The sequence below is a fragment of the Sorex fumeus genome, unplaced genomic scaffold (assembly GCF_029834395.1).
Source record: "Sorex fumeus unplaced genomic scaffold, SorFum_2.1 ptg000063l, whole genome shotgun sequence".
Classification (NCBI taxonomy): Eukaryota; Metazoa; Chordata; class Mammalia; order Eulipotyphla; family Soricidae; genus Sorex; species Sorex fumeus.
Window position 1 is genome coordinate 69,389,656 of NW_026606120.1, and position 17,216 is coordinate 69,406,871.

The following is a 17,216-nucleotide window of genomic DNA, read 5'->3' on the forward strand; positions in this document are numbered from 1 at the left end:
GCCGCGTGACCTTGAGCGAACGGCAACTTTGCGGGGCATCCTTTCCTCCTCCGGGACACCGGGAGGTGGGGGGCGGGGGCGCGTGGGGTGGGGACGCCCAGCAGCCGCGAGAACAAAAGGCGCTTCGGACGTGTCCAGAGGCAGCGGAATGTGGGCTAGGTGAAATCGGGATGGCCAGTCACTCTTCCGGAACCCACCCCCGCCTCCGCCCCGTCCTCCGGGAGCCGCCCGGCGAATCCCGGCCGGCGCGGACGGGTGTCACAGACCCGCCATTGGCGGACGCCGCGCCCGCGCGGCGCCCGGCGCTGACGTCACCGGCCGGCCGTCGGCGGCCGATGACGCGCGGGCCCCGCCCCCCGCCGCGCCTGGCCTCCCGCGGGGCCCCGCCCACCGGGCCGACGCGGCGCGGACCCCGCCCCGCGGGTGACGTGCGGCGCGCGCGGCCCGGCCGCTCCGGCAGTTGGTGCAGCGGCCGTGGGGTTGAGTGAGCTCAGCCCACCCCTCCCCTCCTCCGGCCCGGGCCCCCACCCCGCCGGGCCCAGCCCCAGCCCCAGCCCCAGCCCCAGCCGGGCCCGTCCCGCGCGGGCCCGTGCCGCCCCCTCGGCCGGCGGCGACACCCGGGCCGCCCGCCCGCCCGCCCGCCCGCCACCATGGAGCTGGAGGACGGTGTGGTGTACCAGGAGGAGCCCGGCGGCTCCGGGGCCGTGATGTCGGAGCGGGTGTCCGGCCTGGCCGGCTCCATCTACCGCGAGTTCGAGCGGCTCATCGGGCGCTACGACGAGGAGGTGGTCAAAGAGCTGATGCCACTGGTGGTGGCCGTGCTGGAGAACCTGGACTCGGTGTTCGCGCAGGACCAGGAGCACCAGGTGGAGCTGGAGCTGCTGCGGGACGACAACGAGCAGCTCATCACCCAGTACGAGCGGGAGAAGGCGCTGCGCAAGCACGCCGAGGAGGTGAGGGCCGCCGGCGGGGGGCGGGGGCCGCGCCCGGGGGTCGCGCCGGGCCTCCTGGGGGCGGGGGCGGGTCTGTGGCGGCGGCCGGGGACCCCCGCCGCTCCGCGCACCCCCACCGCCCCGGCCGCGAGGGGAGGTTGAGGCCGGCGCGGGAGTCGGGCGGAGCGGCCCGGCCCCGCGGGCGCGGGGCGTGAGCGCGGAGCCGAGCGGCTGGGCCGGGCCCGGGCGGAGATTTGAGGGTGTCGGCTGGAGTTTCCGACCCCCGGGAGCTCGCCCGCTGGCGGTTCAAACTTTTCCCGGGGCGGGGGCGGGGGGAGCGCGTTCCCGGCGCTTGGGTCCCGGGTTCCTGACTTCCGCCGGGGGCTGCGGCGGGAAGCCAGAGGTGTCCCTCTCTCGGCCAGCCCCTTCCCGGCCGGGAGGGAGGTTTGCCTGCCCCGTCCGTGCGCGCCGGGGACACCTGGTCAGCGCTGGGATGCAGGGGAGCGAGGCTCGCCACTTGCAGGGCGCGCAGCGTCTCTCCGTCGCTGCCCCGCACCGTGCGTGGCTCTGCACCGTGCCGGGCTCTAACCTTGGACAGTTCCCGTCAAACGCCCCCGGGTGCGGATGCGTGAGGCCCCCCGGGGGCGGGGTTGGGCAGCCCTCCCGCTCCCCGCTCCCCGCTCCTGCCCAAGTTTCCTTCCCAGGCTGCCGTTTCCAGGTGCACTGGGCCGGTGCTTGCCTCTGGCCCCGCGGCAGTGACCTTGGTGCCCTCACCTGGATTCTGTGAGTCTTTTGCCACGCTGGGGGTGCACCCAGCTGGTGTTTCACTTCTTGAACGCATCCCAGATTTTTAACTCTTAGGGTGTGCTGGCTTTATTTTTGTGGCGCTTCTGTGCAGGCAGCATCTCTTCCTGCCTGCTGCAGGGAAGCTACATAACTAAAGAAGGATATAAACAAAGATGAAAATATTTAAAGGTGTGAGATCTGTCTTCTGACACATCGTTTAAACCTTTTTGGGCTGCGCGGTGTAGTGGATGGTGGTGATGTTCGGGCTACACCTGGGGGTGCTTAGGGCTTACTCCTGGTTCTGTGCTCAGATATCACTCCTGGGAGTGTTTGGGGGACCATATGCGTTGCTGGGGATGGAACCAGGGTCAGCCACATGCAAGGCGAGCACCTTGCCCACTGTATTATCTCTTCATCCTCAAACCTTCTGTTTCTGTGAAATCAAATAATGCTAAACTTGACTGTAGGGATAGTTTTTTTTTTCTTGTGACTTTGCAGTCCATTTGGCGCAGAAATACACCGTTGAATTTGCCAGACCAAACGGACTGTTGATTCAAGAGTATCTCCAAGAATATAGGGAAGGTGGGGTTGGAAAATGATCTGAAAGCTGGGATCACAATTTCTCCTGCATCATCGCAGTCGATGGAACAGAGGCTGTCATGCTTGGGAGGTGGCAGGCACATGCTCATGCTGGCCCTGGCCCGTGTGTGGACATCCATGGAGGAGACTGGGACATTAAACACTTACATGCTAACAGAGCTGGCCCTGTATGACCTGTCACCTTGGAAGGAAGAAATACTTCCTCCAGCCTCAGCTTCTGTCAGTCCATGTAAACATAGGCAAAATGCCAGTTTCACATGTGCCAAGAAGATCATCTGCCACAGGTTGTAGAATTAGAAAATAATACTGCTAGGCTCTAGATTGTATATTTCTTTACTTTTATTTATTTATTTTTGTTTTAAAAAATACATTTTTTTTTTTTGGTGGGGGACACACCTCTATTCAGGAGTTACTCCTGGCTCAGTATTCAGGGGTCTGTGACTGCCCCATGCAAAGTATGTGCTCCAGTCCTTTGCGCTAATCTCCCAAGCTTCAACTTTAAATTTGTTTTTGTTTTGGGGACACACCCCGCAGTATTTGGCTGCTGTTCCAGGTCTGATGCTTGGGGTCCCTGCTGAGGGGCTGGGGCACCCTGCGATGTTGGGCATGGAACCTGGGCCTCCGGCATACAAAGCACCTGCTCTGCTGTTTCTCTGCTCCTGACTTTTTTTCCTTTGATACACAGTTGGGGGTCAGACGAGCGTATAGCAGTTAGGGTTCATGCCTTGCATGCCTGGGAGCATCAAATTATGGGGCTGTTACATTTAATCTCTTCTAGGTTGACAGTCGTTGGTGGGACTCCCGGGTCCCCTGGACACCCTGCCAAAAAAAAAAAAAAGGGAAAAAGGGGGACCAGAGCTCTAGTATAACAGGAAGGGCTTTTGCCTTGCCTGAGGCTGACCCAGCCAGGTTCAATTCCTGGCACCCCATATGGTTCCCATGCCATATATGATCCATGAGTACAGAGCCAACAGTAAGCCCTGAGCATCATGGGGTGTGGCCCCAAATTCTCCCCTCAACCCTGCCTCCCCCGCAACCCTCAAGAAAAAGATGCATATTCAGACATCTGCATGAGTAGCATTCTTATTTTGTGTTGCTGTGTTGGGGTTGAGTACTTGGTTGTAGTGCTGGGGAATCACATCTTTTTGTACTTGGGGGGGCCCCCAGGGATGGAGCTGTCAGCCTCACACGTGCATGGCCGGTGTTCTACTACAGAGACATATCACTGGGCCCAGCACATGAATTTTTAAAATTTGGTTCTTCAATGACTTTGTGTACCTTCTGTTTTCTCTGACATGTCTATAAATTCTTCATACTGCAACCTCTGGGCAAAGAGTCATAACCCGAAGCACAGCGAGTTGATAAATGCTAGATGAGCCAACTCCCGGACCACAAACACAACACCTTATTATCAGTCTTGCTGTAAGAAAGATCACAGGTCAGGTTTACCTACTACTTTAGAATTTTAGTTGGTCTTTGGCAGGAGGAATTCTGTGTTTGATTTTCTGCGAGTACTACTTTTTTAATGTGGAGACTTAAAGTCTCCTCTTTGCACTGGAGCAATGTCTTAAAGAGCTGAAGCACATGCTTTTCACATGCTTCCTGCAGGATCCCTCGGTTCAGATCCCAGCACTGCATCATCCCCTGAATCCTGCAGGATGTGGCCCCTGCTCCCCACACCCTCCCCCTTAGACCAAGAATGCCCCAGGGTGGCTATAGCAACAGAAATTTCAAACTATGTGAATTGTAAAATATGAACCCTTCAGTGAAAGTCCGGGAGGGTACTTAAATAGTAAAAATGTTTTCAGAAAAATGGTTGCAGAGTTCTCAGTTAGAAACCAGATGTTTGCATGTTTACTTTTTTTTTTTTTTGCCAGGAATCAAACTCAGGGCCTCACACATGTAAGGCAACCTTTTTACTGCTAAGCCACATCCCCAGCCTAGGAATCAGAAGTTATTTTTTTTTCCCCCACACTCAGCAATGCTCAGGCTCTGTACTCAGGAATCACTCCTGGCGGTGCTTGGGAGACCATCTGGGATGCCAGGAATTGAATTCGGGTTGGCCATGTGCAGGGCAAATGCCATATCAGCTGTACTACCTCTCTAGCCCCAGAAATTATTATTTTTTAACTTTTGAAATTGTTATTTATTTACTTAATCTGGGCCACACCTAGCAATACTCATGTGTTATGCCTGGCTTTGGGTGCAGAAATTACTCCTGGTACTACTCAGGGAACCAAATAGGATGCCAGGAGATCGAACCTGGATTGGTTGCATGCAAGACAAATGCCCTACCCCGCTGTACTATCACTCCAGCTCCCTGAAATTATTTTGAAATTCTCTCTTGTTTGTTTTACTTAATTTGGGGACATTGGCCATGCCTAGTGGTGCTTGGGCTACTCCTGGCTTAGTGCTGGGGTCACTCCTGCCGCGCTCAGACCATGCAGTATTAGAGATCAAACCCGGGCTTCCTGCATGCAAAGCATGCACTCAGCTGGTTAAATGATCTCTTGGTCCCAGTTTCCTTTATTTAGGCACTGAGATTTACAGCAGTATTCATGTTACCCCTGATCTCTTAGTGCCAGCCTCCCTCTCTGTCTTTCTGTTGTTGTTGTTGTTGGGGTTTTTGGGTCCCTTTCTGCTGTGCTCTGAGCACAGGGATCACTCCTGGCTGTCTTGGGGACCATGTAGGGTGCCGGGGATTAAACCTGGGTCAGCCATGTGCAAGACAAGCACTTTACCTGCTTGTAGAGGCTCCCGTCCCTACATCAGTCTCTAGTTCCCTCAGAATTAGCAATTTCATCTTTACCACAACGCTACTTAATCTGAAAGCATTTCATATTTTCCTTCACTTTTATTTGAATTTTTGTATGTGAAGACTGCTGCTTTACTATTTAAAAGCCTCGTGAAGGAGGGCTGATTTGATGGACCAGTGACCAGATTCAAGTCAAGAAATTTGTTATTTTACTGCTTATCACTTTCCCTTTTGGGCTGTCCACCCCAGCTGTATACCTTCTCATTCTTACCAGGTTCTATCTGATTCCTTTTCTTCCCACAGCCCACAATGCTTTTCCTTCGGCTCTCTGTCCAGTCTAGCTCCTCATTTTCTGCTCAGCTTAAATTTCACTTCTTCAGTGAATCCTTGTCTGATTATCTGTGGTAAACCTTGTGAATCTGTGAGTAGTTAATTTGTAAATCAGTGGTTTTTCAAAACAAAAATCTTGGGTAGAAAATGATCTGGAAAGAGATGTTGTTCTGTTTTGGTTTGTGCAAGTTCTATTTTAAAGTAGTAATGATTTGCTTAACTTATAGACTAAGGAGAGTTTCCCTGACAAGTAAACCATTTTAAAAAAACTCTTTTTCCTGGGGGCCAGAGAGATTGTATGGCATGTCTAGGGTGCTTACCTTGCGCGTGCCCGACCCAGGTTCAATCCCTGGCACCCTGTATGGTTCCCCCAGCCTCATCAGGAGTGAGCCCTGAGCACTCGTGCTTTTAGTATTATTCAAAAGCCAAAAATTTAAGACGAGCAAAAGAAATTTTTTTCTTAGGCATTGAATTCCAAAAGATTCTGCAGGCCTAGCAGAGAATGATAACAACACCACTGTTATGCAGAGATGATATAGCATCACTGGTGGAAGGCAGTTTTGCACTGAAAAGTGAGGCATGCTTTCTGTTCCTCTCTCCTCCCTTCCTCCTTGTATGATAGAAGCATACATGAAGAGAAGGGCTGGCGTGTCTCTGCTGCAAAGGTGCTGTTATAAGGCTTTGTGACTGCTGCTTGTCTGTGCTCAAACAAACTGAGGTGTTTTAAGTGCAGAAGTGCTACTGAGAATTTTCATAGAAATTTCCCCAAGGAAGCAGCACTTCATGCTGTAACAAATTACTGTTTTATTTGAAGTGTTTCATCAAGATGGGCTTTTTTGTTTGTTAGTTTTGGGGCCATACTCTGTGATGCTCTGGAGTTATTCTTGGCTCTGCACTCAGGAATTACTCCTGGCAGTGCTCAGGGACCCATCGGGGGATTGAACCGGGTTGACTGTGTGCAAGGCAAGTGCCCTGCCTACTGTACAAATGCTCTGATCCCTTTAGTCAAGTTGTTTTCTTTGAAAGTATATGAACACGGGAGGAGGGGTAAGACCCTTGGACTGGAAAATAGGCAGTAGTATTTATTTTTGGTTTTGGCAGGGGCTGGAGCGATAGCACAGCGGTAGGGCGTTTGCCTTGCACGCAGCCAACATGACCGACCCGAGTTCGATTCCTCTGCCCCTCTCGGAGAGCCCGGCAAGCTACCGAGAGTATCTCGCCCGCACGGCAGAGCCTGGCAAGCTCCCCGTGACGTATTCGATATGCCAGACACAGTAACAACAAAGTCTCTAATGGAGACGTTACTGGGCCCGCTCGAGCAAATCGATGATCAACGGGAGGGCCTTTTTGGCAGGGGTGGGGTAGGGGGAGCAGCCACAATTGTCTGGGCTTGGGAGCAAGGCAAGGACACTACCCGCTGTATTATTGTTTTGGCCCAGGCATTGATACTTCGTGGGTTTTTTTTTTAATTATTATTTTTTAACTAATGTTCTGTTTTCTCATTCACTCATCAAAAGGCTCTAATCAAAATTTCAGGACCTGATCTGTTTGTGAAACAATTTTCAGTGACAGTTCATCTCTAATGTGAAAGGAGTGAAGAGAAAGTTTGCATTCTAATCATCAAAATTTGTTGTTAGTGGCTGTTAAGAACTTAAATCGAAAACAACAGAGAGGTGGAGAGACCTAGCTTAGTGGGCTGGTGTGTGTGCATTCGTGCTGGATTCTAGAGTTCAGTTCCTGGCACTGCATGGTGGACAAGCATTGCCAATAGCTAACTCCAGTGCTGAGCCAGGAGTTACCTTTGAGCACCACCAGATAAACACAGCGGTAGGGCATTTGCCTTGCACGCGGCCAGCCCGGCTGAGCCGGGTTTGATTCCTCTGCCCCTCTTGGGAGAGCCCGGCAAGCTACCAAGAGTATCTTGCCCACATGGCAAAGCCTGGCAAGCTACCCATGACGTATTTGATATTCCAACACAGTTGCAACAGGTCTCACTATGGAGACGTTACTGGTGCCCGCTGGAGCAGATCATGGGAGGACAGTGCTACAGTGCTACCACCATCCGGTGTGACCCCAAAGCACAACAAACAGAAAGGACAAATTCCACTTTGTTTCAACACTAAGATGTGTGTACCTCCCTCCACTTGTCCTTAGGATGGCTGTTACAGAAATAAGGTGCTGGGATCTATTCCTGACTTACTGCTTGGGGGAGAGAGAGAGAGAGAGAGAGAGAGAGAGAGAGAGAGAGAGAGAGAGAGAGAGAGAGTGTGTGTGTCGGGCCTGGGGGAGACACCATACAGTACAGGTGCTGGAACCAGGGCTCCAGAATCCAAAGTCTTTGGGTCCAGCAAGAACTTATGCTCCCACCCCACCCACTGGGCTAGAGCCCAGGTTCTTATGACTGGTAATTGGTTAACTATCGTTTGGTTTACTTTCTTCTGAAATTTCTGAATCTGTGTTTAAGTGAAATACTGTTGTCTTTTCTGTTTTCTTGCTGGTTTGGGGGCCAGAGCTGCTGGTGCTCAGGGAGCAGCTGTGCCGGCATCCTCACACATGCAAGGCAAGTGCTCTGTGCCGAGCCACACTCCCAGCCCGTCTTTATGACAGTGATGCTGAAGTATTTTCTCCTCTTCCCTCCTCTTGATGACTGTTTCAGTTACTAGGCTGTTGCACATGTGCTCACCATCGTGCTGCTGAGGATCACAGTGGCTGAAGGCAAGTGCTCCGTCACTGAGCCACATTCTTGGGTCTCCAAAAGTGACATTTCACTGTATGTAAATATCCATGTAAACTTCCTTCGCTCATTTTGTTTTTGGGTCACATCAGGCGGTGCTCAAGGCTTACTACTGGCTCTGTGCTGGTGAACCAGATGGGGTTCCGGGGATCGAACCAGGATTGTCCTCATGCTCGGCAAGTGGCTTAACCTTGTGCTCTCTCTCCGTTCCCTAAAACATATTTTTATTTCCCCCCCAAAACACACACGCGCAAAATTAATTTTGAGAGCTATGAAGTTGATTAAAATTGGTCAAAATAGTTTTAAAATTATGGCATGCAATATCATGGGTTATTTGCCCTCCTTTGAAACTTTGAAATATAGAAAATGAGAAACTGACTTTTCATTCAATGTTTTTCTTGTGCTTTTACAGTCCTAGAAAAAGACTGTCCAGAATGTCTTGTTTCTTACTGCCTGCTTGCTTGATCTGGTTTATGGAGAAGGATTTTTTCCCTTGTGCTTTGAGATTATATGGAAAAGTTCAAGATTGAAATTTTTGTCATTCTAGATTCTGTTATTGCCCTTCTTTTCTTCTTTTTTTTTCTTCCCTTTTTTAAGGGATTTTGTTTGTGTGGGAGGCCACACCCAGCAATGCTCAGGGATTACTCCTGGTGGTGGTCAGGGGACCAGACAGGATGCTGGGATCGAACCAGGGTTAGCCGTGTGTGATGCAAATGCCCTACCCCCTGTAGTATTGCCTTGACCCCCATCATTGCCCTTCAGAACATCTCTTCTTCTTCCTCCTCTTCCACCTCCTCCTCTTGCGCCACACCTAGTGGTGCTTTGGGCTTACTCCTAGCTCTGTGCTCAGGGATTACTCTAGGTGGGACCAGGGATTACAAATGGGGGACCATTTGGCGTGCCAGGGATTGAACCCTGGTTGGGCACATACATAACAAGCACAGTTCTATCCCTCCAGCCCTAAATCATATTTTCATTTACTCCTTTTTCTTGGTGGGGGTGGGGGTGTTTGGACCATACCCAGCATTGTTCAGGCTTGACCCCCTGGAGGTGCTGGGGCGACCACTTGCGGTGCTGTGTTTCAAACTGGGCAGGCCACTTGCAATTCCTCACCTCCCGTCCTCTTTCTCTTTGGCCCCATGTGCTTTTCAGAGGTTAATTTTTAAGGGTTGGGAGGACACTCATGACCTTTTATTTTTATTTAATCTTTCTCTGTCTTTCCTGTTGGTTTAAAGGTAAGCAGATGAATAGATGACCAGAAAAACACAAGTGCTTTTGAGCTGCACATTATCCTAGGTTCTGGGAATGTAGCCACAAGCAAAACAGACCAGGAAGGTAGCTTTCTTGGAGTTAACATTATAATAAAGAACAAACAAGCCAATTAATTACAGATCATGATAGATGCCAGACTGGAAATAAAAGAGGTGGTGTGATAAAGAGTAAAGAGGCAAGTACTTAAGTAGAACAAACAAGTTTATAAAAGGTTAAGTTGTCCTGCAGGAAATAATCCATCTCACAAGGGTAATTATTCAGTTCTAACACTTTTAGACATGTCCAGTCAGAGTTTCTCCTATCATTAAAAAGTCAGAAAAGTGAGCAGCGCTCGTAAGTGCTTTTCTCTTCTCCTCCTCTTCTCCCAAGTAGTGCTGGGGGGCATGAGCGCCACTCTCAGAGGGACTCAGTCAGCCAGACCGGATGGCTCAATCCCAGGGCCCTTGGGTCTGACACGGCTCTGGAGCTGGGGAACAACCAACAGGGCAGCCAGGCAGGGCCACATCTGACATGCTTGGGGCTTCCATGCTACATCACTGTCCTTGGGGAATTAGAGGGAGTGAGCCAGGGTCCCCTCATGAAGTCATGCGCCCCAGCCCCTGTGCTGTCTGCAGCCCCACCTTCCTCCTCATCTCTTTAAGCATTCTCATCCCTTTTAGCAACACATGACATACTCATTCCTTTTAAGAAACATGATTTTGGGGGGGTTTAACTACTTGGGGGGCTTGACTACTTTGAAATCTCTTGGTTTTCTTCTTGTTTGACTACTCTGAATTCCTCCTGTTCACTTTAAAAAAATTTTTTTTTATTGAATCACTGAGATAGACCATTACAAAGCTGTTCGTGATTGGATTTCAGTCATTCAGTATTCCAACACCCATCCCTCCACCAGTATATTTCCCAGCACAGTGTCCCCAGGTTCCCTCCCATCATCGCCCAACCGTTTCTCTCTCTCTCTCTCTCTCTCTCTCTCTCTCTCTCTCTCTCTCTCTTTCTCTCCCTCCCCCTCTCTCTCTCCCCTCATTCCCTTTTTAGGCATTCTTGTTTGCAATATTGATATTAAAAGGCTTCTTCCTATTTACTTTTGCTTTGATATTCCTTGGAATGCATTCTAAGATCCTTGTTTTGTTTTGGGGTCATACTGACAGTGCTCAGGGATTACTCCTAGATCTATGCTCAGGAATTACTCCTAGATCTGTGCTCAGGGATTATTCTTAGATCTGTGCTCAGGGACTATTCCTAGATCTCTGCTCAGGGACCACTTCTAGATCTGTGTTTAAGGATCATTCCTAGATCTGTACTTAGGGATTACTCCTAGATCTATGCTCATGGATTACTCCCAGTTCTGTGCTGAGGGCTTACTCCTAGCTCTGTGCTCAGAGATCACTCATGGCATTGCTCGGGGAACCTGGAATCTTTTTTTTTTTTCTTTTTGGGTCACACCTGGCGATGCTCAAGGGTTACTCCTGGTTTTGCACTCAGGAGTCACTCCTGGCAGTGCTCAGGGGACCATATGGGATGCTGGGAATCGAACCTGGGTCATCCGTGTGCAAGGCAGACGCCCTACCCGCTGTGCTATCACTCCAGCCCCGGGAACCTGGGATCTCCAAGGCCGCTGTACTATTGCTCCAGCTCCCCTCATCAGCCCCCTCTCTACATCCTGCTTGCCTGACTGTAATATCCACTGCCCTGGGTACCATTAGCATTTTTATTCATGTAAAAAATTGCTCCTTCGAGGTAAGTGGTGGCCAAGGGTATAATTCATTTTAGAATCATGTCATAGTAATAAAATTATTGTTTTGGATTTTGGGCCATGGTTGGTAAGTGCTGGGTAGTGCCTCTTCCTGGTCCTTGTGCTAGGGGGTCTCTTGTGCTGCTGCTCAGGGTACCATGCAGTGCTGAGAATATGACCGGGTCTCCTGCATGCCAGGGCATCTGCCCTTTGAGTCCTCAAGTCCTCTCTCCAGCCCTGTTTTCAGTGTTTTTTTGGTTTTTTTCGTTTGTTTGTTTCTTGCAGGGGGCTACGGTGCACAGTCTTTAGTGCTCAAGGCTTTGCACTCAGGAATCACACCTGGCAGGGCTTGGTGGACATATGGGGTGCCGGGGATTGAACCTGGGTCAGGCACAGCAAGTCAGCATCTTTCCTGCTATATTCTTTCTCAGACCTGGAGTCTGTTTTCTTTCCTAATCCTCGTCACTGCTCTTCCACAGACCACTAACCTCTCCTTGATCCCAGTCCCATAGAGCTGGAATTTTGTATCAGTCACATATTTACAGACTCTGGCACAGGTGAAGGAACCCAGTGTGTATTTATAAAAAAATGAATGGACAACTAAAGCTTCCCCGTGATTGATTTTTCTGTTTTCTGTTTTGCCAACCTATCACCGGCCCATGACACGATACCCAGATCTTTCTGAGGGGAAGTCTCTCAGATCATTTCCATACTTTCAGCCTTTATGGCTCTCTTTAAAGTTCTTGAAATGACTTACCTTTCTTACACAAGTCCTAGTCTGGCCTCCCCTTTTCTTACAGGCTCATCTTCTGTTTGAGCCATATTAGATGCTTTGTTTGTTGGTTTCATTTTGTTTTTGGGCGACATCTGGCTGTGTTCAGGGCTTACTCTTGGCTCTCTACTTGGGGATCATTCCTGTGGGCTGAAGGACCACATGGGGTGCAGGGATTGAACCCAGGTCAGCCTCGTGCAAGGCAAACACCCTGCCCACTGTACTATTGTTCTGGCCCCCATATGTTAAGCTTTGAGAGAGAGAGAGAGAGAGAGAGAGAGACATATATTCAGGAGAGAACTTGCGCTTCTCCTTCAGGCCTTTGTTTTTATTATTATTTTTTTTTTTAAAGAAAAGCTGCCCATTTATCACTTTCTGGTTAACATTATTTGTCTTTCAGGGTTCATGTATGGATTGCCCTTTATGAATACTTAAGTAAGATTGTGTCTATCGGATCTTCTCTAAGCATACTGTTCTCGTTCTCTCTCTCTTTCTCCCCCTCCCTCCCTCCCTCTCTCTTCCCCCCATTTTTAATACCAGCAGTGCTCAGTGCTTTAAGTATTTCCCCTCTTAAAGCACTTCTTTTTTTTTTAATATTTTTTTATTAGCGAATTACCGTGGGGTATAGTTATAAACTTAGGAACTTTAATGTTTGCATTACAGTCATACAATGATGTTTACCCATCCCTCCACCAGTGTCCATTCTCCTCCACCAATGTTCCCAGCATCCCTCCTACCACCCCCACCCAATCCCCCACAGTACCCCACCCCACCCCAACAGCAGGGCATTCTCTCTTAAAGCACTTCTTGATTTAATTCCCCCACCAAACTAGTATGAAATGCCGAAGGAATTATTTGTTTATTTATTTTTGGGTCACGTCAGGTGATGCTCAGGGGTTACTTCTGGCTGTGCACTCAGGAATTACTCCTGATGGTGCTCAGGGGACCATATGGGATGCTGGGAATCGAACCTGGGTTGGCCGTGTGCAAGGCAATTGCCCTACCCGCTGTGCTATCACTCCAGCCCCCCCACCCCCCGAAGGAATTATTGAAGATAATAGATATTTTTTGTTTGGTTGGATGACTAGATACTGTCAAAGATCAAACAGCTAACTAAAATTCTGTCTCTCTCTTTTGGGGAATGGGCAGTGCTCAGAGCTTGTGACTGCCCGAGAATCAACACTGACAGTGCTGAGAAGGCCATACAGTTCTGGGGATTGAACTGTGGTCAGCCACATGCAAAGCAAGTGCCTTCACCTTTGTACTTTTGTACTCTCTCTCCCCCATACTGAAGTTCACTCTTGTGTATTCTAGTTATTATTCCGACTGTTGTTACTAAGTTATGCTAAAACTTCCAAAAACTTTTCAGTAAGTCCTTTGAATTTGCGTATGCAGAACAATCATGGCTTTTCCTGAGTATAGTATTTTCAGATACTTATTTTGTTCCATTTTGGGGCTATACTTGGTGCTACTCAGAGGCTACTCCCAGATCTCAGCTTGGGGGAGTCACTCCTGACATACTCGGGACTATGAGATTGGAGTTGAACCTGGGCCTCCAGCCTGTAAAGCATGTGTTAGCCTTTTGTTCTGTCTCCCCATACCCTGGTTATTTCAGAAACCTTATGCGTACTGAATATTCTAGAACTATTCATATACTAAAAAAAAAAGTAGAAGAGATTTCTAGACTACTGTCAGAAGTATTTGAAGGGTTACTTCTTCATTTTCTTTCTTTTTTTTGTGAGGAAAGGTTTCCCCCGGCAGTGCTCAGGGGTTACTCTTGGCTGCTCATATGGGATGCTGGCTGCACGCAGGGCAAGTGCCCTACCTTCTGTACTATCTCTCTGACCCTCTACATCTTCATTTTCAAAGATTGGGCTAGAGGGCCATTAGAGGGGAGGACACACCCAGCGATGCTCAGGGCTTTCTCCTGGCCCTCCGAAAGGTGCTCGGGGGATCATATAGGGGATTAAACTTTGGTCAGCTTTGTACAAGACAAGTTCTTTAATTGCTGTCCTATTTTTTAACTGCTATCCTATTTTTCTGCTTCCTATGTGTTCTTAAAAGTTCTGTTAGCATTATGATTCTCCGATTGTATTATGCAATAGTAGTGGATTTATATTGTTTTTATTCACTTTAGCCACATGTTTCTGAATTACTGCTTGAGAAATCCATTGGCTTGTTTGAATAATTTTTTCATGCAAATGCAAGTTAAGTACTAAAACGTAATTCTATTTGCTTACAATCTTTTGCCAGGCCTTTCTAATTAGAATACAGCTGTAGTACTCCACAGTAGCGGAGGGTTAGTAAAGCATTTTCTCTTGATGAACACACACATTGTGAGGAATGAAAAAACATGTATTTTCTGGACATTGAGATCTGTATTGCTTAGAATCTTCTCCTTGGATATTGTGTTATAAATTGCATTTCTAGTTTTTGTTTTGTTTGGGGGCCAGACCTTGCAGTGCTCCGGAGCTCGTCTGGCTTGTTGCTCGGGAGGCCATTGGTGGTGGTGTCAGGGGACCATCTGCAGAGCTGAGGGTGGAAGCAGGTGCGCGCGCACTCTAGCTATGTCTAGCCGTGATGCTGGTGCACCTCAGGTGGGGTCATGGGCATTAGTTGAGGCTCGCACACACAGGGCTCTGTGCCAGAGCTTGCCTGTTCTGTTGCGGTGTTCAGGTTCCCACACACAGAGCTGCCAGGATGACACTTGGGTGTGTGTAGGAACTGGGGGTGGGAGTCAGGGTGTTGCGTTTACAGGACAGGCGTTTACATTGCTGAGCCGTCCCCTTGGCTTCTTGGCAGATGCTTTGTCAGGTAATTCAGTGATGTTCAGATTTTAGGGTTTTAGGTTTAAAATGGGAAACTTTTCCCTCACATTTTTTTTTATTATTTATTATTTATTTTTTAGTTTTTTCTTTTTGGGTCACACCTGGCGATGCACAGGGGTTACTCCTGGCTCTGCACTCAGGAGTTACTCCTAGCGGTGCTCAGGGAACCATATGGGATGCTGGGAATCGAACTTGGGTTGGCTGCGTGCAAGACAAATGCCCTACCTGCTGTGCTATCACTCCAGCCCCCTTCCCTTAGATTTTTAAGAGATGGATGGGTTTCATTTAACATCTGGAAATATTTTCTTTTGCCAAGGTAGAAGGCTAATTTATAATTCAAGTTTAATAATGTTTCCCTCCTCCTCCCAAAAGTATTCCTTTTTAAAAAAGTGATATATGTACACCTGAGAATTGCAGTTCTGTGTGAAAAGCTAAAAATAATGAACTTTGTTAGGATAGTCAGGGAAGGTCGCTGGGTTATAACATTTCACTTGTGACATGAAAGATAAGGAGGAGACAGACCATCAGCCAAGGGTATGTTTCAGGCAAAGAAAGTGAGACTGTAAAGTAGCTAACAGTTTAAAAATAGGAATCAGCCTGTCTAGAAGAATGAAAAGGGATGAGATAGGGTTGGCATGTAGAGAGTCAGGGCTGAAGCCTGAGATTTTAGTAGGAAGATAGTTGTTGAAAAAAGGTGTGTGTATGTGTGTGTGTGTGTGTTTGTGTATTGGGGGGGTATTAGTGTATGTTTAGTACACTCAAAAACATTTATGGAGGGATAAAAGAATACAGATGAATAGGAGTCATAGCATACTGAAAGTGTTAAATTTAGGTGATAGTTTTTGTCGTTCTCTTTACATCTATGCGTATTTGAAAATTCCCTTAATGAAGGAGAGCTCAAAGGGCTTGAAGCACATGCTAAGCATGTGGGGGAGGCCCCATGAGCAAACTCTTTATTCTTATTTATTCACATGTGGCACTTGGGGTTGGGGGCGTGGCTGGTTTGCTTGTTTTGCATGCAGGAGACCTGGGTTCAGTTCCCAGCACTGTATGGTCCCCTGAGCACTGCCCTGGTGATCTCTGAGCATGAGCTGGGAATAGTCTCTGAGCATTGTCAGGTGAGCCCCCAAACAAAACAAATAGATGTGTGGTCTTTGTTTGGCCATCATTCTGTTACCAACTGATGTTTTTTTAGCTTTATGTGCTTGTTTCCTTGTTTATAGATAAAATATATGCTCTTTGTACAAAGAAAAACAACAGAGACACAGTATAGCAGGTAAGGCGTTTGCCTTACATGCTGCTGACCCGGATTTGATTCCTGGGTTTGATTTCCATATGGTTCCCTAAGCACTACCAGGAGTAATATGAGTGTAGAGCCAGAGGTAACCCCTGAGCATTGCTGGGTGTGTCCCCCCACCAAAACAAAACCAAACAAAAAAAACTGGAATGGGAAAAAAAACAGGGTGTCATAGAAATAGTTTTTGAATGCCCTAGGAGAAAATTCACTATTAGCTGCTTAACATACATTCTTGCAGTTTCCTTTATTTATTTGGCTTTTTGGTTCACACTCAGCAAGGCTCAAGTGTTACTCCTGGCTCTGCACTCAGGAATTACTCCTGGAGGTGCTCAAGGGACCATATGGGATGCTGGGAATGGAACCCGGATTGGTCGCATGCAAGGCCAATGCCCTACCTGCTGTGCTATTACTCTGGTCCCTCTTGCAGTTTCCTTTATCTTGGTGAGTATATACATGCATATGTGTTTGGTCCTGGGATCAAAGTGAGGACCACAAAAAAGCAAGGCATAAGCTTACTGCTACACCACATCCCTGATCCTGTGTTGTTTTGTTTGTTTATGGTTGGGTCTCTCCCATGCTTGACAAACTCTGCATTGCAGGGACTGGAGATTGGGGCCTGAGCCTGTGACTCCAGTATGTCAAGCATGTGGTCCAGCTCTTTGAGCTATCTCCCTGGCCATTGACTCTATTTTAATTTAATGAGATCATGATGTATGTAGTATGTTGTAATTTGCTTTTATTTTTAACTCAAGTCTTGGGACATTTTCATTGTTCTACTGAGCATTTTAGATTATAATCACCTATAGGCAGTAGATAGTTAGAAATTGGTTTAAGGCCCCAGGAGTAATTGGAAATCAGGACCCATTTTGGGGTCCACTGCCCTTTCTTTTTTTTTTTTTTTTCTTTTTGGGTCACACCTGGCGATGCTCAGGGATTACTCCTGGTTCTGCACTTAGTAATCACTCCTGGCGGTGCGTGGGGACAATAAGGGATGCTGGAAATCTAACCCAAGTCGCTGCGTGCAAGGCAAACGCCTACCCACTGTGCTATTGCTCCCTCCACTGCCCTTTCTGATTTCACATTACCTACAACTACCTAGAGAGCAAAAAAATGTTTTATCTTTTGTTTTGTTAATTATTTGGGCCACAGTGGTAAGTAGGGTGGGATGGTAAGTAGGG

The 17,216-nt window shown here is 48.3% G+C and overlaps 1 protein-coding gene across 4 annotated transcripts in view; it reads left to right on the forward strand.

Annotated features, from left to right (window-relative positions):
* The first annotated feature begins 635 nt into the window (after positions 1-635).
* The window catches only part of SPAG9 (sperm associated antigen 9), a 119,841-nt gene continuing 103,260 nt past the window's right edge, over positions 636-17,216 (forward strand). For all 4 annotated transcript variants that reach the window (XM_056128187.1, XM_056128189.1, XM_056128188.1 and 1 more), the window contains exon 1: positions 636-953. In XM_056128187.1, coding sequence (XP_055984162.1) covers positions 651-953 — 303 coding nt within the window. In that variant the 5' untranslated portion in view covers positions 636-650. The remainder of the gene's footprint in view (positions 954-17,216) is intronic.